We start from the raw sequence: 23,191 nt of genomic DNA, 5'->3' as shown, positions 1-23,191 counted from the left end.
AGCTGCCGCCAGTCATGCTACTGAATGGGGACTGTCCGGAGAGCCTGAAAAAGGAAGAGGGGCCCACCGAACCGCCCCAGGAAAATGGGCTGGATGAGGCTGAGCCGGGGGAGGAAACCACTGGACAGGAAGTCATTGTCATTCAGGACACCGGCTTTTCGGTGAAGATCCTGGCCCCGGGGATTGAGCCCTTCTCCCTGCAGGTGAGATGTGGAGAGGAGCTGGAGACCAAGACCCAGGTCTCTTGGGGAGGTCAAGGGTGGGAAGACAAACCTTGCCTTTGCTCGTCCTGGCCCCATGTTGTAGGCAGGAAACCTACCTGTGCCTTGCCCACGGTTACACTCAGCTGGACTGGTGGAGGTGGGGATCAGGTTCCCGTCATTGTCCCATTGCTGGGGGACAGCTGCCAGCTGGGACTGTTGGGGAGAGGTATGGTAGCGGCTGGGTGGTGGTAGGGTTTCAGGGCTCCCAGCCCTCTGCTCTGCACTCGCAGGGAAGTCACCTCTCTGGCTGTGTTTTTACCATTTGCTGAGAGGAGAGTGGTATTGGGAGGTCTCCAAGAGCAGAGCCAACCCAGAGGTCTTGCAGAGTGTTAACTCATTGGGGAACCAGTGCCCTCCTAAGTCTCTGTACCCAGAGGCTTGAGCCCAGAGCACCCCTTCTTTTTTTTTAATCCTTATCTGAGGATATTATCTCATTGATTCTGAGAGAGAGAGAGAGAAAGAGAGAGAGAGAGAGAGAGAGAAACATTGATGTGAGAGACACATTGATTGTCCCAGAGCACCCTTCTTGAAGAGGGAAGCCATTTGCCCTGGGGACCTTGGCATTGGTCAAGGGAGAAAGCAAGATTGCTGTGTTCTTTCCCCCACTGTTATCTCCTTCTGCTCAGGGCTTGCTCTTAACTGCAGGAATAGTTTAAGCCTGAGGGTAATAGGGCCAGACTCTGTTCTGAGCATGTGCATATATCCTGTACATGCACACAAGTGTAGATGGGCATGTATGTCCGGACAGGGCTTGGAGTTTACAAGCCAAATGGTGGGGACCTGAATATTTGGAGCATTGATTCTAGGGTCGCAGGTACTTTAGGCTGGTGAAGGTGGTATGTCCTCACCACGGTAATCGGGGCTTTTCTCTGGCAGGTGTCCCCTCAGGAAATGGTACAGGAGATCCACCAGGTGCTCATGGACCGTGAAGACACGTGTCATCGCACCTGCTTCTCGCTGCACCTGGATGGCAACATGCTGGACCACTTTTCAGAGCTGCGCAGTGTCGAGGGGCTGCAGGAGGGCTCCGTGCTGCGCGTGGTGGAAGGTTTGTCCGGAACTTGGGCAGCCTACAAGGGAGGGCACATGGAGGCAGGGCCAGGCAGTACTCTGCTCACACTGGCTGGTCACCGACAAGCGTGTGGAGGCTCCGGGGGTATCAAACTTGTGGAGGCAGTATGGGAGCACGGCCTGCTTCTCAGGCTGTCACCTGCGCACCCTTCAACTTCATGGTTTAAATATCAGATCCCTGATTAAAAACAAACAGAATGCCAAGCAAAGGCTTGCTAATAGTCCAATCTGATTCTATGGAGATAAAAGTGAAATCTTTTAAGGAAACGGAAGTTTGGGAAGTCAGGCCCAGTGTGGAGTGATCAGCTGGTGTGGTAAGGATGGTTTGTTTGTAAAAACAAAAGCTCCTATGAACTTGGGTCTCCTGAGAAGTGGCTCAGAGGGGCCAGGTGTGTCAGCTTATTAAGAGGAAATGTGGAAAAAATGTAGCCCAACTGTACCCAAACTTGCTTGATCATGGAACCTCTCTCCTCCCCCCAAAGAGCCCCCATTATTGTTTCACAAAACACATACTGGGGAGCAGTGTTGTGATCCGGATGCTGTTGGTTTCGGGGCACCCCTGGGTGAGGGCTGCTGGGGCCCCGCAGTCTGCAGGCTGCTCACCGGACACTGTGAGCAGAGCAGGGGCTTTGTGGGCTCCCCAGGCCTGTGTGCACTTCCCGAGGCATTTCTTGTGCCTTTTGGCAGAAGGTGCTTTGCAAACAAGGATTCCTGCCAACCAGCAGGCAGGTGTGTGTGTTGAAACCAGAGCTCCAGCCTATGTGTTTATAATGGAGTTTGTAAGTGGAAGCCTGAAATTCAAAAATTAAGACCACGATGGTCGCACCATGCCAGCCATCTCTGCTGGGCAGGTGTTGCAGGGAGCAGAGCCCTGGTCACACCCCGCCACTTCCCGCCCAGCAGAGCCGTACACAGTGCGCGAGGCCCGCATCCATGTGCGTCACGTCCGAGACCTGCTCAAGAGCCTGGACCCGTCCGATGCCTTCAACGGGGTTGACTGCAACTCCTTGTCCTTCCTGAGCGTCTTTACCGATGGCGACCTGGGAGGTGAAGGGGGCATTGTGGGGCCCAGGTGGGGCAGAGGGGCCAGGAGCAAGATAGCCAGGGGCCGCCCGGCCAGCGTGGCTCAGTGGTTGAATGTCAACCTAGGAACCAGGGGGCCACGGTTCAATTCTGGGTCGCGGCACATGTCTGGGTTGTGGACTCGGTCCCTAGTGTGGGGCATGCAGGAGACAGCTGGTCCATGGTTCTCTCTCATCATTGATGTTTCTGTCTCTCTCTCCCTCTCCCTTCCTCTCTGAAATCAATAAAATATATTTTTGAAAAAGAAAAAGATAGCCAGCGGCCGGCGGAGGGGCTGAGGGCCAGGCCATCTCACCTGGAGGGGCGGGTCAGAGGCATGCAGAGTGGGGCCAGTTGAGGTGGGGAAATGGGTGGCCCTGTGCTGACCACCAGCCTCGGGTCCCTCAGACAGCGGGAAGCGGAAGAAGGGCTTGGAGATGGACCCCATTGACTGCACACCGCCCGAGTACATCCTCCCAGGGAGCCGGGAGCGGCCGTTGTGTCCCCTACAGCCCCAGAACCGTGACTGGAAGGTGGGATTCCCGGAGGAGAGTGGGAACAGGCCTCTGGCAGGGTGGGGAGCTGCCACACCAGGAGGCCCGGCCCACTCATGCTTGTTCATTCCTGCAGCCCCTGCAGTGCCTGAAAGTGCTCACCATGAGTGGCTGGAACCCGCCCCCTGGGAACCGCAAGATGCATGGGGACCTCATGTACCTGTTTGTGATCACAGCTGAGGACCGGCAAGTCAGCATCACGGCGTCCACACGGGGCTTCTACCTGAACCAGTGAGTCTTTGTGCGAGCCCGTCTGGGTCCTTGGGCAGCTGCTTGGAGCTCCCTACACAGTGACCACCCTCTCTGCAGGTCCACAGCGTATCACTTCAACCCCAAGCCCGCCAGCCCCCGCTTCCTCAGCCATTCCCTGGTGGAGCTGCTCAACCAGATCAGCCCGACCTTCAAAAAAAACTTCGCTGTGCTGCAGAAGAAAAGGTAGTGCCTTTGCCTCGTCTCCGCCCTGGTCTCATGGCCCACCAGCCTGAACGCGAGCATGTCTGCCCTAAGAAGCTGTGCCCCCCAAGCACCCCAGAGCCTCCCTTAGGGCGCTGTCAGCCAGGCCTTCTAGAGCAGGTCTCAGGGAAGGAGACACCAGAGCTGGTGGGGGGTGCAGAGAACAAGGGGGCCAGGGCAGGGCTCTGAGTTTGGCGGGCTGGCCATCTCCCCTCCTCTGCCTGCCATAGGGTCCAGCGCCACCCGTTCGAGAGGATTGCCACCCCGTTCCAGGTGTACAGCTGGACGGCCCCCCAGGCAGAGCATGCCATGGACTGCGTGCGCGCAGAGGATGCCTACACCTCAAGGCTGGGCTACGAGGAGCACATTCCTGGACAGGTGCCTGCGGCCTGGCCCTCCCCTCCCCTGGGACCTCCCTTCTCCTCCCTTGGTGGGTGCCGGGCTGGATTCTGTGCGCCTCCCCGGAAGCTCCATCTGCTTTTCTGTATTGCTCACTTGGGAGCCTGTGGGGCTGTCCATGGGGAAGTGGAGGAAGGAGCTGCCCAGCACAGATTGTGGGGCACAGGCTGAGCCAGTGTCTCCCTCCCTGGTCCCTCTCCAGACCCGGGACTGGAACGAGGAGCTGCAGACCACGAGGGAGCTGCCCCGCAAGAACCTGCCTGAGCGGCTGCTTCGGGAAAGAGCCATATTCAAGGTGCCCATGTCCCTCGTGCCTGACTGCAGCCTCAGGCCCACCTGCACCATTGCTGGTTTTCTTTTCTTTCTTTTTCTTCTTTTTTGGTTTTCTTGTGGAAGGAGGGAACCCGGGTGGGCTGACAGGGTACCTTGCAGTGTGCTCTGCTAGCCTGTGCCTCCTGGCAGACCCTCTCTCCCCCAGCTCCTCTTTCTGCCTCTCTGAGACTTGGAGCCCACAGGCAGGGTGGGACCTGCCCTCGACATGGGCTGAGTGGCCGGGTCCATTCCAGCTCTCTGCCCTCCACGAACTGCCATCAGGGTCTTGCCTGGCACAGATGCCCCACTGTAATGTTATTAGTGCTTTTACTGAGATAAGAGACCTGAGGAAAAACGGTGCTTTCAAAAAACAGGTAAAGTCTTTGCTAATCCTACTGCCTAGACATGATGGTGGTGAAAATAAGATGTAAATGTTTGGGTACTCACTTTATCAGGGTCAGTGCCAGGTGTTTCAGAGGCCTGACCGCATGTCATCTCTCAGACAGCTTGTAAAGTTCCCTATTCTATTGTCCCTGCTCCTTAGACCAGAAAATGAGTCCAAGAGCTGACCCGAGTCACCTGGCACAGAGTCGGTGGGTCCCACACCCGTGCCAGTCCTCCCGCTCCTTGTTAAGCGCTAAGTTTTGAAGTTTGAGCATAAGTGATGTTTTTTTCAAAAAAGGGGTTTCTTGCCCTTTTCCAAATGCGAGGAAACAGCGGAGAGCCCTCGGCCCCCAAGGGAGCCTGCTAGCCTCCACCACAGCGAGCTTGGCCAGGTGGGACCCTCCCAACCTCGGCCCTTCCCCCGCAGGTGCACAGCGACTTCACGGCAGCGGCCACGCGGGGCGCCATGGCAGTCATCGATGGCAATGTGATGGCCATCAACCCCAGCGAGGAGACCAAGATGCAGATGTTCATCTGGAACAACATCTTCTTCAGCCTGGGCTTCGACGTCCGCGACCACTACAAGGACTTCGGCGGGGACGTGGCGGCCTACGTGGCACCCGCCAATGACCTGAACGGCGTGCGCACGTACAACGCGGTGGACGTGGAGGGGCTGTACACGCTGGGAACGGTGGTGGTGGATTACCGCGGCTACCGCGTCACGGCCCAGTCCATCATCCCCGGCATCCTGGAGCGGGACCAGGAGCAGAGTGTCATCTACGGCTCCATCGACTTCGGCAAGACGGTGGTGTCCCACCCGAGATACCTGGAGCTTCTGGAGCGCACGAGCCGGCCCCTCAAGATTCTGAGGCACCGGGTGCTCAACGACCGCGACGAGGAGGTGGAGCTCTGCTCCTCCGTGGAGTGCAAGGGCATCATTGGCAACGACGGGCGCCACTACATCCTCGACCTGCTGCGCACCTTCCCCCCTGACCTCAACTTCCTGCCTGTGCCCGGCGAGCGGCTGCCCGAGGAGTGCACCCGCGCTGGCTTCCCCCGCACCCACCGGCACAAGCTGTGCTGCCTGCGCCAGGAGCTGGTGGACGCCTTCGTGGAGCACAGGTGAGGGGCGAGGCTGGCGGGGCGGCCGGGCCAGGCTGCCCACAGCAGTGGGTGCTTCTGGGCTGGATCCTGATGGGAGTGGCTTTGGGAAGTGGAGACAAGCCAGCCCTGGCCACAGTCATTACAGAGGCAGCTCTAGCCCTACCCACTCCGTCAGGCTCACAGACCAGTGATCAGCTAGCAGTGCTCTCACCCGAAGGGACACTGTTCCCTTAGAGAGCATGTGGAAATCTGCGGGGATGTCTTTGAATCTTCTGGGGGGTGAGGGGTGGGAGGAGGGGCAGGGGGTGTCGAGGCTGCTGGCATTTAATGCGTAAGAGTCGGCCACATCAAATGTAACACTACGAGTAATTCTCCCTCTCACCATGCCAGTGGGTTCCCGTCAATCTTGAGAGCCCTGGCCTGTGTGGTGAGCCACTCCCTGGCCCGCACTCCACCCCAGCTGTCCTCTTCCTGTCGGGGAGGATCTCGGGTTTTGCTGTGACCTGCTGCCACCTGGTAGAGTTGCTGGGCTGGCATGTGCATGGATGTGTTGGTACTTGCACACGTCAGGTTGTGTTCCCTTGCCGTCAGGGCTCCAGCCCCAACATTCATTAATCCCAGGAGGCGAGGAGCCCGGGGCCTGGCTCTGGTCCCAGCAGGCAGCTCAAAGGCCAGGGAAGCTGCCACCGACCCCTTTCCCATCCTGTTTCTGCCCCATGTGCTGCACCAGGTACCTCCTCTTCATGAAGTTGGCTGCCCTGCAGCTGATGCAGCAGAAAGCCAGCAAGATGGAGAACTCCACCTCGTTGGAAAACGGCAGCCCACCTTCCCTGGAGTCCAAGTCTGAAGACCCTCTGGGACCCGAGGGAAGTGAGGAGGAGGGAGGCAATGCTAGTGGCCTGGCTAAGGTGAAGGAGCTGGCAGAGACCATCGCCTCAGACGACGGGACAGGTAGGCTGCTGTGGGTGCTGGGGGAGCCCCAGACCTGTCCTAGCAGCGGGGGCTTGCACGGGGGCTCAAGACCCAGTCCCAAGAGAGGCAGGCATTCATCTCTTCGGGGAGCGGGGGGTCTTGTTAGCCTGACAGAGTGGGTAGGGACAGCTGGCCACGATGTGGATGGGCTGCCTCCCAGCGGGCCATGTCTCCACAGCAGACCCACGGAGCCGGGAGGTGATCCGCAACGCGTGCAAGGCAGTCGGCTCCATCAGCAGCACGGCCTTCGACGTCCGCTTCAATCCGGACATCTTCTCACCAGGCAGGTGGTGGAGCGGGGTGGGCAGAATCTGGGGTCACCTTGGGGCCTCGATGTTGGTGGGCCCTTCCCCGACCTGAGCGATGGCATCTGCCTTGCTGCCCCCACCTCCCTTCACCCGGCTCAAGCCCATGCTCCCCCTCCCGCAGGGGTCCGCTTCCCCGAGTCCTGCCAGGAGGAAGTGCGGGACCAGAAACAGCTGCTCAAAGACGCTGCTGCCTTCCTGCTCTCCTGCCAGATCCCCGGCTTGGTGAGGGACTGGCCACAGGGGCGGGGGCTGCGGGCGGGGCTGGTACGGATTTTGGAGGCTTGTGGGACCTTCACAGGAGTGAGTTCTCTAGACCTGCTGACTTGAGAGGCAGGCGGGGCAAAGTGCTTGTCCCTGCCTGACCCAAAGCAGCCCAGGGGGCCCTCAGGCACAGGCTCCGCTCCTCTGTGCCCTCCGTGTGGCCGGCAGCGGGAGTCTGGGCCTCTGAGCCCCTGTGTGACGGATGGCTGACAGGGATGGGGGGCACCTGGGGGAGAAGGTGAGGGGTCCTGCCCTCTTCTCCCTCTCGAGCTTTACGTGGAGGCCCCGTGGGTGCCGGGGATGTTTGCTCCTACAGAGACAGCTCCGGGACCAAGTGGTGCTCTTGCCTCAGACCTTTGAGCTGAGCCTGCTGTGCCAGCTACCCTGGTCCCAAGGGGTCACCTCTGCTCCTTCCCTCCTGGTCAGAGAGGAGCCTTTGCTGCCCACAGGGCTCTCAGTTCAGCACCAGCAGGGCTCCCCCGTCCCCGCTTCCCCACCAAGTGGGCCTGGCAGTCACCCATTTTCCTTGGCTTGTGTGAAAGGCTGGGGGCACATTCTCACCTCCTTGCTGGTCCTTGCTGCTGCTTTGTCTCCTTCCCTCTCCGCCCTGGGAGCTGGGGTCTTCATCCCCTGCTTCCCTTTTGGAGGGGCCTCCTGATAGTGTGAGCTCCCCCGGAAGCCCAGGGCTGGAGGAGGTGGGGACGGGGCGGGGGAGCCTGACATGCTGCAGCCTGCAGGTGAAGGACTGCACAGACCACGTGGTGCTGCCCATGGACGGGGCCACGCTGTCTGAGGTGATGCGCCAGCGAGGCATCAACATGCGCTACCTGGGCAAGGTGCTGGACCTGGTGCTCCGGAGCCCGGCCCGAGACCAGCTGGACCACATCTACGTGAGTGGTGCTCAGGGCGGGAGGTGAGTCGCTGGTGCCGGCTGGAGGCCTGGCACCAACCTGGACTTTCCTCTCGGAACCTTTGTAGAAAATTGGCATTGGCGAGCTCATCACCCGTTCTGCCAAGCACATTTTCAAGACGTACTTACAGGTACCGCTCCCCCCAGCGGGCAGGTGGGGCCTTAAGGAGGAGCCTGGGGGGGCCAGGGCCTCAGGACTGGTCCACACTTGCAGGGAGTCGAACTCTCAGGCCTGTCAGCTGCCATCAGTCACTTCCTGAACTGCTTCCTGAGCTCCTACCCCAACCCTGTGGCCCACCTGCCCGCCGATGAGCTGGTCTCCAAGAAGAGGAACAGGAGGAGGAGAAACCGGCCTCCAGGGGCGGCGGACAACACCGCCTGGGCCGTCATGACCCCCCAGGAGCTCTGGAAGAACATCTGCCAGGAGGCCAAGAACTACTTTGACTTCACCCTCGAGTGGTGCGTGAGTGGCAGCGGGTGCAGGCACTGGGACCCCTGGCAGCCCAAGAGCAGACGGGAGCGGAGGAGGAGGGAGCTGTTTGGGGAACAGGCTGAGAGCTGAGTCCTGGAGAGCAAAGGTGGCGGCTCGGGGGGAGTGGCAGCTGTTGAGAAGGGCTGAGCTGGGAGCCATCTGCCACTTCTCCCCCAGCGAGTCCGTGGACCAGGCTGTGGAGACCTACGGGCTGCAGAAGATAACGCTGCTGCGGGAGATCTCCCTCAAAACCGGCATCCAGGTAGGCGCAGGGCCGTGTCCCTCCGTGCCTGTGGGGGCGGGCTCTCCCCACATGTGCTGCGTGCGGGTGGGAGGTGCTGGCCATGTGACCCCGGGCTGAGGCTGCTGTGGGTGTTGGCTGTGCCCCCAGATCCTGCTGGAGGAGTACAGCTTCGACAGCCGCCACAAGCCCGCCTTCACCGAGGAGGATGTGCTCAACATCTTCCCCGTGGTCAAGCACGTCAACCCCAAGGCCTCGGATGCCTTCCACTTCTTCCAGAGCGGACAGGCCAAAGTACAGCAGGGTGCGTGGCCAGGTGTGGCCGGGGGGCGGGGCTTTCCTGGCTCGGCCCTGACCTCGCCCCCCCTCCGTGCCCTGCAGGCTTCCTGAAGGAGGGCTGCGAGCTCATCAACGAGGCCCTGAATCTGTTCAACAACGTGTACGGAGCCATGCACGTGGAGATCTGCGCCTGCCTGCGCCTCCTCGCCCGTCTCCACTACATTATGGGCGACTACGCCGAGGTGGGCCTCGAGCACCCGCTGGGCTGTGGGGCCGGGCCTGTGTTCTCAGCCCCACAGCAGCAGGAGCTGGAGGCCCTGCTTACGCGGTAGGGGCAGGGGCACCGGGAGGAGCAGGCCGAGACCAGGGGGACCCCGGAGCCACTTGCTCTGCCTGGGCTTCCTTCCCCATCGCCACCACTGGGTAGTTACATCCTTGGGGAGTGCCATGAAAGTGGGGTGAGGGCCGGGCCTCCCTTCACAGGGACGAGGGGAAGGAGGAGTTCTGGGACTCCCCTAGGACCGTGTAAGCCCAGCATATGGCCTGGTGGAGGTCGGCCCAGGGCTTTAGGAGGCCGCTTCCTGGGCGGGCGGGCGTCAGTGCCCCACTGCCCTGCTAGCAGAGGCTTTTGTCTATGTAGGTTTTGTTGTTAATCCTCATCTGAGGCTATTTTTCCATTGATTTGTAGAAAGAGTGGAAGGGAGGGGGAGAGAGAGAAACATGGAAGTGAGAGAGAGAACACATCAATTGGTTGCTTCCCATCAAACCCAGGCACGTGCCCTTGACTGGAATCAAATCCAGGACCCTTCAGCCTGTGGGCCGGTGCTCTGTCCAGTGAGTCAGACTGGCCAGGGCAGTGATGGCGAACCTATGACACGCGTGTCAGAGGTGACACGCGAACTCATTTTTTTGGTTGATTTTTCTTTGTTAACACATTGTTTGCGGGTAGTTTTTATGGTTGCAAATATCAAAAAATTTCTATATGTGACACGGCACCAGAGTTAAGTTAGGGTTTTTCAAAATGCTGACACGCCGAGCTCAAAAGGTTCGCCATCACTGGGCTAGGGCTATGTATGGGCTTTTAAAGATTATTACTGATCCTTTAGCACAACTTTAGGTTTATATATGTATTTACATAGGTTTTGTTAGAAAAAAGGGCTTAAGACAGGTTTTTTAAAGGTGAAACCGTCTCCGAGTGGGGCGTAGACTTCCATGGTCATAGCAGCTGAGTTTTGACCCCTTCTCTGCTGCCTTTGCCCAAAGTAAACATAGAAAGTGCAGCCAGAGGGGACCATGGCCAAGCGACTGGGGCTCAGGGAGCAGGGTCAGGCAGATGGGTGTGGGACAGGCACCTGCCCGGATGACAGTTCCCCGCTTCTCCAGGCCCTGAGCAACCAGCAGAAGGCTGTGCTGATGAGCGAGCGAGTGATGGGCATCGAGCACCCCAACACCATCCAGGAATATGTGAGTGGCCCCTGGGGCAGGGGCTGCACAGCTGGGTGGGGCCCGTGGCCACCCTGGCCTGACACGGCTGCCCCTGCAGATGCACCTGGCTCTGTACTGCTTTGCCAGCAGCCAGCTGTCCACCGCCCTGAGCCTGCTGTACCGCGCCCGCTACCTCACACTGCTCGTGTTTGGAGAAGACCACCCTGAGATGGCACTGCTGGACGTGAGTGCTGAGGAGGGGTGGCGGGACGAGCCTCAGTCCCAGGGGAGCGGGAGCTGACCAGGGCCCTCCCGACTGCCCCTAGAACAACATCGGGCTGGTGCTGCATGGGGTGATGGAGTATGACCTCTCGCTGCGCTTCCTGGAGAATGCGCTGGCTGTCAGCACCAAGTACCACGGGCCCAAGTCCCTCAAAGTGGCCCTCAGGTGAGGCTGCCTTGGGTTAGGGGGTGGGGGGCCCAGGGCCATAGGGACAGGGTCCCAGGAAGTACCTGGATTGAGCGCGGGCACGGGACCCAGCGCTGCCTGTCCTCGGTCTGGCTCCTGAGGAAGTTTCCCTCACTTTCTATTCCCCCCGAGTCCTGGGCTTGATTGTTCGCCCCGGGTAGATTCCAGAGCAGGACCTAGCTTAGTCTGCACACCCTCGTTAGGCTGCCCCTGCCCTGGCCCACTCCTGTCCTTCCTGTGCCCCCCACACCATGCTTCCTGTAGCCACCATCTTGTCGCACGGGTCTATGAGAGCAAAGCCGAGTTCCGGTCAGCCCTGCAGCACGAGAAAGATGGCTACACCATCTATAAGACCCAGGTGGGCCGCCGCAGGGGCCGTTGGGGGGGGCGAGGGGGCGGCAGGAGCTGTGGGGAGCAGCTGGGCTCTTGGGCAGCCCTGACCCCTGCCTGCCTGTGCCGCTCTCGCCCCCGTAGCTGGGCGAGGACCATGAAAAGACCAAGGAGAGCTCCGAGTACCTCAAGTGCCTGACCCAGCAGGCCGTGGCCCTGCAGCGCACCATGAACGAGATCTACCGCAATGGCTCCAGCGCCAACATCCCGCCCCTCAAGGTGTGTCCGGGACAGAGCTGGGGGGCCCCCTCCCCAGCCTCCCGGTGCCCACACAGTGGCTCATCTTCCCTGGCACCCTCAGTTCACAGCCCCCAGCATGGCCAGTGTCTTGGAACAGCTCAATGTTATCAACGGCATCCTCTTCATTCCACTCAGGTGAGGCCCCTCCTCCTGTCCCCACGCCCCTTGGGGAATTGGCCTTTAGTTTCTTGGCTTTTAAAACATAATACACTGACGTGGCTCAACACTGGGAAATACAGCCAGGGTGAGAAGTTCCTTGTGAATCCCTCTGGAAATACGCCACATAATTGAGCAAACAAACAGCTGTCATCTCCCCACCCCCTCTTTTTTTACACAAAATTAGAGTAGCAAACCATGCACATAGGTGTGTTTTCTGCACTTAATGTCTCTTGGCGCCCTTTCCAAATCGGTCAAGAGTGGCTTCATTCTTTCTCTGGCTTCCTGCGATCCCAGTGTAGGTCTGTGTCTCATGACCGGCCCCTCGCTGCTGTCTCCCCCACATGGGAGACGTGGGGTTGTGCCTCCCCACGTGGTTAGGGAGCTAATAGTGGACCTTCTCTGTGTGGCACACCCTTCCCACTCGTTTTCTGGGGGTGATCTCCTGTGGCAGCCGCCACAGCTGCAGCAGGTTTGAACTGGGTGTAAAGGAGAGTGGGAGCCAGGCCGTACTGAGGGCTCTGACAGGTGCGTGGAGCTCCTTGCTTTTCAGCACTTCGGGTCCCCTCTGACTGCGGGGAGGGGAGGGAGGCACTTGTGAGGCACTTGTTTCACGCCTGTCTCTCTCCAAACAAAGCTCAGAGTCTGATTTTGTCCCAGGTTTAAGTTTAAGCAGAGCCAGTGAGGTGATGGGGGGCCTGGGCCCGCTCTGACCCCCACCCTCACCCCTATCCTTCGTCTCAGCCAAAAAGACCTGGAGAACCTGAAAGCTGAGGTGGCGCGGCGGCACCAGCTCCAGGAAGCCAGCAGAAACAGGGACAAGGCTGAAGAGCCCATGGCCACCGAGCCCGAGCCCGCAGGGGCCCCCGAGGATGCGGCCTCCCAGCCCCAGGCCGCCAAGGACCCTCCTTCCCCCGGCTTACAGGGGTAGAAAGGGAGAGACATGGACAGTCAGCTGCCCCATTACCCAGTGATCCAGACTCCAGGAGGAGGGGGCACGCCCTGCAGATCCGGAGAGGAAGCGAGTCCCTATTCTTCCACATTTCCAACCCCAACCCTCCCCCAGCGTCCTCCTGGGACCCTGGCCTGGCCTGCCTGCCCCCCGAGAGATGTTTTTGCACTGGTTCAATGAAAATGCTGATGAGAGGCCTAATGGAAGACACTTGAGTGGAGTGCGTGGGCATCGGCTCCCAGCTGGGAGACAGGTGCCCGTCAGGCGCCCCATCCTCGAGCAGGTGTGTGCGAGAGTGTCCATGCCCGTGAGCGAGCGTCTTGATCCGTCCTTCCTAACTTGTACATAGCCCGAGTCAGTTCGGAGTGGGTGACGTGCAGATGCGATTTCTCAGGTCATTTGTATGTTTGACATTACGGCTGCTGCTTCTGCTGCCGCTACCCCTGGGCCCAACCTGGCTAAAAGTCCAGGTTTGAAGCCGAAAGAGGGGTGCTTTTCTGTGTACTGGGATGGGGAGTCAGCTCTGTGGCAGGGCTGGAGAGCTGGGGTGCACTTTAGCTCTGTGGCAAGGTGAGAGCTGCAGTGGCTTTACTAGTCATGGTTGGGCCTGGCCTGGCTGTGCTTGGGGAAGGCAGGGGTGGGGCAGGGTGGTTCCCAGATACCCCTGTGCCCAGGCCCACTGGTCTGCCTCCCTACTCCTCAGCTGGGGATCCCTGGGGGGCTGCAGTCTGAATGTATACTTCTCACCACTTTAACCTGAGCTGCCTAACGCACAGTGGGAGTGGGTAGGGAACGGGCCGAGGGGAACCGGGGCTGAATCATGGATTCTGGGGGTAAGTTACCAGGTACAGGAGTGATTGTCATTTGTTTGTGGAGCCCAGCTCCCTCCCTGGTCCTGGCCACACAAGCACCTTCAACAGAGAGTACCTCTGGGTGTGGAAGATGGGGAGGCACTAAAGGTGGTGGCCCCACAGGCCCGGCTGCTCCCTCTCCCGCCTGCCTGTGCTGCTTCTGTGCCTGCTGTTGGAGCCCTGACTGGGGGAGGTCGCCACCCTTGTGAGCTTGGGGGAGCCGTTCCAGGGGTGGGACCTCTGCCTGGGGGAGCTGCTTATGGGTATGGTCTGTCCAAACACCTTGTTTCAAAGGGAGTGGGCGTGAGCTAGTAATCGAAGCATCCCCACAGCTGATCAAGAACTTTTTCTTGTTTTTAAACCATCACGTCTTCATTTCACATTGGAATAAAGTGAGTTTTTGAAACCTGCCCCAGCCTCTCCGGCGTGTTCTGTTCCAGCCTCACTTGATTGTGAGGGTTGTTGTCAGAAATGTTACTAGTAAAAGAGTTTAAAGCACTTGAATGTGTAAAAATTAGGTCAAATTCAAAGTTATCGTAATGTCATTTCAGTGGGAGGGAAGGGGGTGGGTCACAGGCACCTGGCTGGGGTTTCACCTGGCTGCCGTGGTAAGACGAAAGGCTGGAAGCGCTCCTCCATGGAGTTTGATGTGACTCAGGCTGGAGTGAAGGCCAGTGGACTGAAGGGCGCCTAAGGTGGCCCAGGCCTGAGCTGGCCTGATAGGTCACAGCGCCGAGCTCCAGGCATCTGGCCTGTCCCTTTGAGTAGGGAGGGTGGGTAGCATCCCCAGGCCAGGAAAGCTGGGGGCACTCGGCTGGCGATAGTGCCATGCTTAGGCCGGGTTTAGTGAGGGGCCGGAAGGAGAATCCCCCTGGCTGCTTGAGGGGCAGGGTTGTGAAGTGGAAGTTGTGTTGGGGGTAGAGAGGACCTGTCTGAAGAGGGGAAGTATTACAGGTAGTGGCTGCTGTTGGGCCATCCCTTTCTGGAGCAGGCAAGCCCTTGGACTCCTGCACTCTTAAATGCCATTTTTTTATTATAGATTTCAGAGAGGAAGGGAGAAGGAAAGAGAGAAACATCAGTGATGGGAGAGAATCATTGATTGGCTGCCTCCTGCACATCCTACTGGGGAATCAAGCCAGTAGGCATGTGCCCTTGATCGGAATCAAACCTGAGACCCTTCAGTCTGCAGGCTGACGTGCTATCCACCGAGCAAACCAGCTAGGGCTTGAGTGCCTTTTTATTATTTTTTTAAAAATATTTTTATTGATTTCAGAGAGGAAGGGAGACGGAAAGAGATAGAAACATCAATGATGAGAATCATTGATTGGCTGCCTCCTGCACACCCCCCACTGGAGATCAAGCCTGCAACCTGGGCACATGGCCTGACCGGGAATCGAACCGGTGACCTCTTGGTTCCTAGATCGACGCTCTATTGCTGAGCCACACTCGGCTGGGCCTGAGTGCCTTTTTAAATACATGGAGCGTTCGTTGTGTCTTTGACATTCTAAAAAGAAAAAAGTTGCAACCCTAATGTCTTAGTTTTCCTAAGCCAACTGGAAAAAGGACATCCCCCTGCCTTGAGGTTTTTCTTTCAAGTGAAAGATTGCCCCGGGTACCTGGACATGTGCTGCCGACACCCCTCCCCATGTCCCCGCCCCCCTTACAGTCTCATGCCTTCCTGTGACCTTCATCCTGGCCACCTGCTTCCCAGCACTTCCAGAAACGCGGCATCATCTGGTGAAGCTGAGAATGGATCAGGCTTAATTCCTCCTGTACCTGCTAGTCACCTGAGAAGGCCCATTTTTCATGGTTGGTTCCTTAAGCATATTAGTGGTGTCAGATACCTTTTAACAAACTAAATGACAAGGAGCTGTTTTCTCAAGGTAACAAGAGGCTCTAGGTGTGAAATTAACCCTTTCTCCTTCCCCTAGTCAACAGACTTCAGTTTTTCAAAAAAGAGTGAGTGGTGGTATCCACAGGAAGGGTTAGTGAGAGAACTGGCACCTTTTAGATCATGGTCTGTGTGGACGGGCAGCTGTTCAAGATTGAAATGAAGTCTCACTAAATGGTGAGCCATACCCACCATGTGTTCTGTCCCCTACACTGGTCTTTCACTTTCCACTCTAACTTTTCTTCTGTTTTTTTTGTTGTTAATCCTCACTGAGGATATTTTTCCATTAATTTTTAGAGAATGGAAGGGAGAGGGAGAGACAGAAACAGTGATGTGAGAGAGACATTGATTGGTTGCCTCCTGCACGCACCCTGACCAGGGCTGGGGAACCTGCAACCAAAGTACAGGACCTTGACCGAATTGAACCCAGGACCCTTCAGTCCATAGGCCTACGCTGTAGCCACTGAATCAAACCAGCTAGGGCTTTTCTTCTGTTCTTGATTTCTTTTAACACATACTACTTTTATAATTTAAAAATATTTTTAACGGTATAACCACATTAAACTTTTAAGGTGTCATCTGTCTGCACTCCTACCCTTCAACTGTCATTGTTAAGTATGAATACTGAGAAAACAGACTTTATTGAGGAATTCTTAAATATCTGAGAATAAGGTATCTGGATGTATTTCCTCATGCCTAAGAGTCTAAATTAGCAGATCAAATAAAGCATGCATAATCAGGACACCTAGAGAGGGCAGGTGACCCTCTTCAGTGGAAAGTGAAATACCCCCATTAAGTAGGCAAACCTATTGATTAAAAAAAGAAGAAGAAATCCCAGGTTCAATTCCAGTCAAGGGCATGTACCTTGGTTGTGGGCACATCCCCAGTATGTGTGCAGGAGGCAGCAGATCGATGTCTCTCTCTCATCGATGTTTCTAACTCTCTATCCCTCTCCTTTCCTCTCTGTAAAAAATCAGTAAAATATATTTAAAGAAGAAAAAAAGCCCGGCTGGCGTGGCTCAGTGGTTGAGCATTGACCTATGAACCAGAAGCCACGGTTGGATTCCTGGTCAGGGTACATACCTGGGTTGCAGGCCTGATCCCCAGTGTGAGGTGTACAGGAGGCAGCCAATACATGATTCTTACTGATGTTTCTATCTCTCCTTCTCTGAAGTCAATAAAAACATTTTTTTTAAAAAAGGAGGGGGGTGGGAATGAGGAGGGAGAGGTCAATGGGGGGAAAGGAATCATGTATACTTAAAACAATAAAGAATTTTTTAAAAAGATGCAGACCAATACACAGTTATCCTGAGAAAGTCATTTCATGTAAAATGATGGATGAGTCTTCCTAATTGCAAGTGTGGGCAACCTGATTCTTGCTAAGCATTCCCAGCCTCCACCTCATTTTTAAAAAGCTTTTATTGATTTTTATAGAGGGAGAGGGATTGATAGAAACATTGATGAGAGAATCATTGATCAGCTGCCTCCTGTACTCCTCTCACACTGGGGATTGAGCCAGCAACCCAGGCACGTGCCCCAACTGGGAATCCAGCCGTGACCTCCTGGCTCATTGGTAGATGCTCAACAATTGAGTCACGCCGGGCGGGCCCCATCTTGTTCTTAGTGGCCATCCCACAGTGGAGTGAGCAGGAGGGTTGTAATGTGAGCAAGGTGCTCAGGGATGGGATGAGGGCCCTTCTTGCATCACTAAGTTTAAAAATTGCTTAAAAGATGTCAGAAGGTCCTTCTTACATTTAAAATAGTGAATACGATCTTTTATACAAGCAGAACCAGGTAAGAGAAAGAGCAAGTGTATTTGGGTTCATCCCAACTCACCCTTTAATTAGCTTAATACCCTTGGCATATGACTTAACTGAGCTCGTTTTCTAGTTCCTGAAAGTGTGCTATTATCTATCACCAGGAAGTAATGTGAGAATAAAGGTGTATATTGAGAATAAGGTAAGTGTTGGCCCCTAACAGGCATTCAAATGGCAGGTAATTCCCTAAGAGGGCTGGCCCCGGCCAGTGTGGCTCAGTTGTTGAGTGTTGACCAATGAGCCAGGAGGTCATGGTTTGATTCCGTCAGGCACATGCCTGAGTTGTGGACTCAATCCCCAGTGTGGGGTGTGCAGGGGGCAGCTGATCAATTATTCTCATCATTGATATTTCTACCTCCCTCTCCCTCTCAAATCAATCTATATTATAAAAGGCCAGTGGGCGGAACGCCGGAATGCTGGAAGGACCAAATGACCAGTCACCAGTAAGTGCATGGAGCACCTCTTGGTCACTCCCCCGTGGCCCACAGCAAGGGTCCAATTACAGCAAGGCTGGCAGTCTGAGGGCGGGTGGGGTGTGGCAAAGTGGGCAGGGGGAGGTGTGCGTGGGTGGGCAGGACTGCGAGTGTGGTGAGGCACGTGGGTGGGTGGGGCCACCCGATTTCGCATACTGGGCCTCTAATAAAAATGTATTAAAAAGAAAAAAGAGGGCTGGTGACTAAGTGGGAATGATGACCATACTCAATCTTTACAAAGGAACAAACTCCATGTGTCAAAGTGATGTTGAAAGAGAACTGAGTTCCAACCCCAGCTGTGGGGCCCAGGGACTAGTGACTTGTCCAAATCTCTCCTTCAAGGACAAATTAGCTGAGTCATTTAGGGCAGTGGTTCTCAGAGCTGCCTGGATGGTTTGTGAAGATGTATTTGCTTGGTCCCATCCTGTTGTGGGTACAGTAGGTATGAGATGGAGCCAAAGAACTTGGCGTTTCTAACAAGTTCCCAGGTGATGCTGATGCTGCTAACCTGGGAACACTGGAGAATCACGTGTTAGAGAATCTCACATGCCAGCAGTCGAGAACTGTGTATGAAAGTCATTTCACCAAAGACTAAACAAGGACAGCAGCCTTAACCTGGTTTACGCACATGGATGCAATACCATTTCTCCATCAAGTCTTCCCCTTTCCTATCCCTCATCCTTCATCAGGGACAGACAGAACCTTGAATCTCAGAAGCAAGCTTGATGTGTGTGTGACATGTCAGTGAGTCACTCAACAGGTTTTGAACAGCTAAATTCCCTAAGGCTAGAACACCCCTAGGGAAAGTGGTCAGGCTCATCATCTGGATATTAGCCTACTGAAAGAGAAGCCCTGCAACGAAACGGCAGGGAACTATAACCTTAAATTACTCTGGTGCTTTGGCCCAGCTTCCCATTTGGGGAGAAGAGGCTACTGCCGGTAGGAGGCAAGGAAACAACTGGGCTGTAAGAGCCTCCACAGCATTCAGCAAGTCCTTTATCCATAAAAATGCCTGGGGATTTCTCTTGTGTCCTAAAGCCACTGGGCGCTAACTGAGCAGTAGACTGGGGAGGAAAGGCAGGATGTCCAACATGTTTAGTTGGTTAGAGCATCATCCCAATACACCAAGGTTGCAGTTTGATCCCTGGTCAGGGAACATACAAAAATCAACCACTGACTTGGAGTGGTGAACACACAGTAGTGTACAGATGACATATCGCAGAATTGTGCACCTGAAACCTATGTAATTTTGTTAACCAGTGTCACCCCTATAAATTCAATAGAAAAAAATCAAGCAAAAAATGTATAAAGTAGAACAAAAAAAATCAGTGTCTAAAATCATTTAAAAAATAAAACAGAGAAAGCTGTGCGGTTTCCTGGGGCAAAATGTAAAACAAAACCGTCTCTGGGCCTTGATCACTATAAGAAGGCCAAGTCTTTTTACGAGGGGCTATGATAGGTCATTCTTGGCTTCAGCTTTCTGGTCTCAGCTGTAGAGACACCGTGAGAAAAGGCTGCTGGAGGGAAGGGTGCCTGCTCGGAGAGGAGGAGAGGGTCCTTGGAAACAGTCTGCAGCTGGCAGATTCCACAAGAGCCCCTACAGCTGATGCTCCAGATAGTGAGGACGAAGCAGACAGCAAAGGCAGTGGTGACACTATTAAAGGAAAAAAAGCCTTCCATCAGGCCCTGCCGCCCACGTCTTCCTCTATGACGGGGCTTACCACAGTCCCACTTCCCATGAGGACTCAGTTTTAAAGCTGTGCACAAGGAGACAAAAAAATCACATCTAGGTTTATAGGCATTTAATAGTTTACCAATTGGTACAATAAGATTTTTTAATATGCAGAAAACATGAATAAATTTTTGTTTTACACAGTCTGAGAGCAACAAATCTTACTGTAAAACACAAGAGCAATATTATATACATTCCTTTACTGATTTTTTAAAATTGTGTCAACATCTTCAGTTAACTCTTACAATCTGGGGAACTGTTTTCTCCAAACACCACTTCTGCAACGTTTATGAAATCAATGCTTGCGTTCGTGTCAGTGTCGGTCAGAATCAACTTCTAACCCGAAGATTTTGTGTTTGTTTTTGTCATCTTCAGAGTGAGCTTTTGGGATGACGGAAGGATAGGCAGGACAAGAAAGCAGCTACTTACATGATAATAGTGTAAAGATAAAAAGGCCAGTTCAGTCCAGTCGTGACTTGTAAATCCAGCTTGCCCTCCCCCCACCCCACTGGAAAAAAACAAAAACAAAAAAGCCCTTTCCACCAATTTTGTACATGTTGCTTCTCTACCAGGAGAGTCTTCTTTGCATCATCTCGATTAACACACTGGATTTATATACAGCTGGACAGAAAGAGGAACCATTTTAAGTGCCTTGTCCTTCAATCCAACACTTTTAACGTCAGTTGCTTAAGGATTATCAAGCCACCACTGTCAACAAACAAAATATCCTTTACTTTTAAATAGTTTTTCTTTAAATAAATTTACAAAAAACTATTTAATGAGTGATTATTACCTGGAAGTTCACACAGAAACAGAAAGAGGCAAACAGGAGAGCAGGGCACTGACAGTAAGGAGACTGGGCTTGGTGATCTAGAGCCAAAGCTTCCAAAGACTACAGTGAGCGCCCCATGGCCCGGACGACTTGCTAACACTAGTGATTTTAGAGCAGTGCTCTGGGCACACCATTGGTCACACCACACATGGACGAAACTGGACGGTCTTAGTCTCCTAAAGTGCAAGATGCCATGTCAAAAAGCAACTATTCTCCAAGTGATGTCTAAACCAGTTTCCGTGGCTTGCACTTCCAAGAGTGCAGCGAGGACTTCTTGGGCACGTTATATTAGGGTGGCACTGGAATGTCTTTTCACACAGACACAAGTCAATAATCATCTGAGGATGCGATTCTACCAGCTTTTTATTTCATAAATAAATGGCCAATTTGATTGAGAAAGTGACAAAGCAGCAGTGAACCTCGAAACCAATTAATAAATTCCTCTACTTACAATCCAAACCAGTAACCTCATCATTGTACTTATCCCAGGCAAGGCACAGGGTTAGACAGCAGACAGAGAAAACGGGAAGAAAGGGCATCAACAGGGCAGTTTCAAACAACAGTACAGGAAACCTCTGAAAATCAGATTCTGGATGGATCACTCTCCCCCACCCCTCATTATTCAAACAGGGCTCCTTACATTTGGATCCAGTTGAGGACCATCCCTGAGATTCAATGTTCGCTGCTTCTTAAATGGAGGATGTCTGGTAATTCAACTAAGCAGCAGGCTGTGGCAATCTCCCAAGGAAGGAAACTTTGTTTACAGAGTAACGTCCCTCCTTCTTTGTCAACAGAGTCACTGTGTGCTGCGGGAGAACCCAGTGGACAGCAGCTTTGTTTCCTCCTAAATCGGTACCATTTTTCCTTTATTGTTTGTATCTATGAATGATTTCTAGATGTTGTGGCTTACCCTTCAACAATTTGTGTTGCTACATGCTAAAAATGAATTAAAATACAAGACATTTATACATGTACAAACAAATGTTAAGATGCACCATTTCTAGGTATATTTCTTAAAACAGGACAAGAAATAGCAGCAAACAAGAACAAAGATATTTTCCATAGCTTTTGTAGAAAAATCCAGTCAGAACAGCTAAGGAGAAAACAAACAAACAAACAAAAAAAGACTTCTCAGTGTGAGCAGGGTTGTGAGGCAGTATTGTCCTGAAAGTTATTCTACTGAGTTTAAGAAATTAGCTTAAGTTGTAATTTTTGTCCTCAAAAATACTTTTCCTTCCAGAGAGGTCTTTCAGGAATTAAAAACAAATAAGCAAACAAACAAAAATACACAAGCTAGACATAAAACTTTTAGTAAATATACGATCTATTCTCTGTGTATCTACAGGACATTAATTCTAACCCTTTGTCTTTTCCAGAAACCAAATTACCATTAAATACTAAAAGGAACGTTTTAAAAACCACATTAAACAAATGAATAAAATGAAATTCAGAATAAATTTCTTTGTTAAACTGTTTTGTTATTTCATTAACTTTTCAAATAACCATTAAAAAAAAAACCTGGTTAGCTAAGCAATAAAATTTTTTTAATAATTTGTAATGGAATATTATTTCCAAAGTCATAGACAAAAATTCTCTTAAATGTACTTGTAGTAACTTTGGATCACAATACACAATGTATCAGGGAAATGTAAAATGCTGAACTGCCAAATTGGGGGTAGAGGCAGATAATGGAAGTTATTTTTTAAAAATATATATTTTTATTGATTTCAGAGAGAAAGGAAGAGGGAGACAGAAACATCAATGATGAGAGGGAATCACTGATCGGCTGCCTCCTGCATGCCCCACACAGGGGATCGAGCCCGCAACCAGGGCATGTGCCCTGACCTGGAATCAAACCTGGGTGGACCCCCTGGTTCATAGGTCGAGGCCCAACCACTGAGCCACACTGGCTAGGCAGAAGTGATTTTCCTGTGAGTGGGAAAAATTCCCATAGACTCAGACCTAGTTTTCAGAAGCGTTAAGATCAAAAAGGGTTTATTCTAAAGCATGGTATTCCACAGCAAGATTTATTCTATTTGTGTATTTTAGCACTTCTTCAAAAACCCAGGGCCCAAGGACATGGAGGTTGTATGTGTGTGATATACATATACAGACTTATCCACTTAATAGATAGGTCCATATGCTTATAAACATTTATATATAAACAAAAGGTGAAAACACAGTACATTTTATGCACGCTCCATTAAACCCTGTCATTTTTAACTTGCAAGTTAAACACAGTTCAAATTGGTCAGATTCCTGTTGAAAAACAAAACTGCTATATTTCTCCCTCTCCCTTAAAATGAGCATACATAAGCTTTTCAATCTTTCTGTCATTATGTAATGCACATTGCACATCTCTAAAAAACATCAAAAATGAATAGTGATTTGTATCATGACACACTCAATGGGAAGATTAAATTCTACTTGGAAGTCATATCACTACACAGTCTAGTAGTATGGAGAATACAACTAGAAGTGTGTTTAATGTGGAGAATAGAAGCTTACAGTATTACAGTATTTTTTAATCTGCTTACAAAGCATTAAGACCCAAATGAAATAAATGATTTGCTATTAGCTGCTGAAATTTTTCTTATTTGAGATTTACACTCATTTTCTTACATAAATATACCACTAGCCTTTGCTTGATAGGCTGCCAAAACAAATGTATCCTATTGATTTGGCAAATGTGTCATGACAAAAATTCCATGTGTAATCCTCAATAATTACATAGATGGTTCAGAAGATTTTGAATTGTAGCCTTATTATCTAACATCCTTAAAGATTTATTAAGCACACTTAAGTGATGTTACATAAATACACATTTCAGAAAAAAACCCCTAATAACCACCGCTTTCCCCCAAATGAGGCCATTAAGTCAGGCACCAACAGATAGCAGAAAGAAAAACAGGAATTAA

At 52.9% G+C, this 23,191-nt stretch overlaps 1 protein-coding gene across 4 annotated transcripts; it reads left to right on the top strand.

The window, feature by feature from the left end:
• Nucleotides 1-21,743, top strand: CLUH (clustered mitochondria (cluA/CLU1) homolog). 4 transcript variants are annotated; one of them, XM_015566791.1, is made up of 25 exons: nucleotides 1-203; nucleotides 1,140-1,311; nucleotides 2,238-2,381; nucleotides 2,805-2,929; nucleotides 3,027-3,181; nucleotides 3,260-3,385; nucleotides 3,634-3,781; nucleotides 4,005-4,097; nucleotides 4,926-5,620; nucleotides 6,333-6,553; nucleotides 6,756-6,857; nucleotides 7,004-7,104; nucleotides 7,881-8,033; nucleotides 8,122-8,184; nucleotides 8,268-8,512; nucleotides 8,703-8,787; nucleotides 8,917-9,070; nucleotides 9,148-9,287; nucleotides 10,429-10,509; nucleotides 10,589-10,714; nucleotides 10,797-10,918; nucleotides 11,204-11,297; nucleotides 11,414-11,548; nucleotides 11,631-11,704; nucleotides 20,904-21,743. In XM_015566791.1, exons 1-25 carry the CDS (start codon nucleotides 15-17, stop codon nucleotides 21,160-21,162), a joined length of 4,002 nt encoding a protein of 1,333 aa, XP_015422277.1. In that variant the 5' UTR covers nucleotides 1-14; the 3' UTR covers nucleotides 21,163-21,743. The 4 variants fall into 4 exon arrangements, with proteins under 4 accessions (XP_015422277.1, XP_015422276.1, XP_015422280.1 ...); XM_015566790.1 differs by having other exon boundaries at nucleotides 6,753-6,857; XM_015566794.1 differs by lacking the exon at nucleotides 20,904-21,743 and adding an exon at nucleotides 12,470-13,937.
• The last annotated feature ends 1,448 nt before the right edge of the window (nucleotides 21,744-23,191 follow it).

Source organism: Myotis davidii, unplaced genomic scaffold (genome assembly GCF_000327345.1).
Source record: "Myotis davidii unplaced genomic scaffold, ASM32734v1 scaffold363, whole genome shotgun sequence".
NCBI classification, from domain to species: Eukaryota; Metazoa; Chordata; class Mammalia; order Chiroptera; family Vespertilionidae; genus Myotis; species Myotis davidii.
The sequence above is the reverse complement of the archived record's forward strand: the minus strand, read 5'-3'. Positions and strand labels throughout refer to the sequence as shown.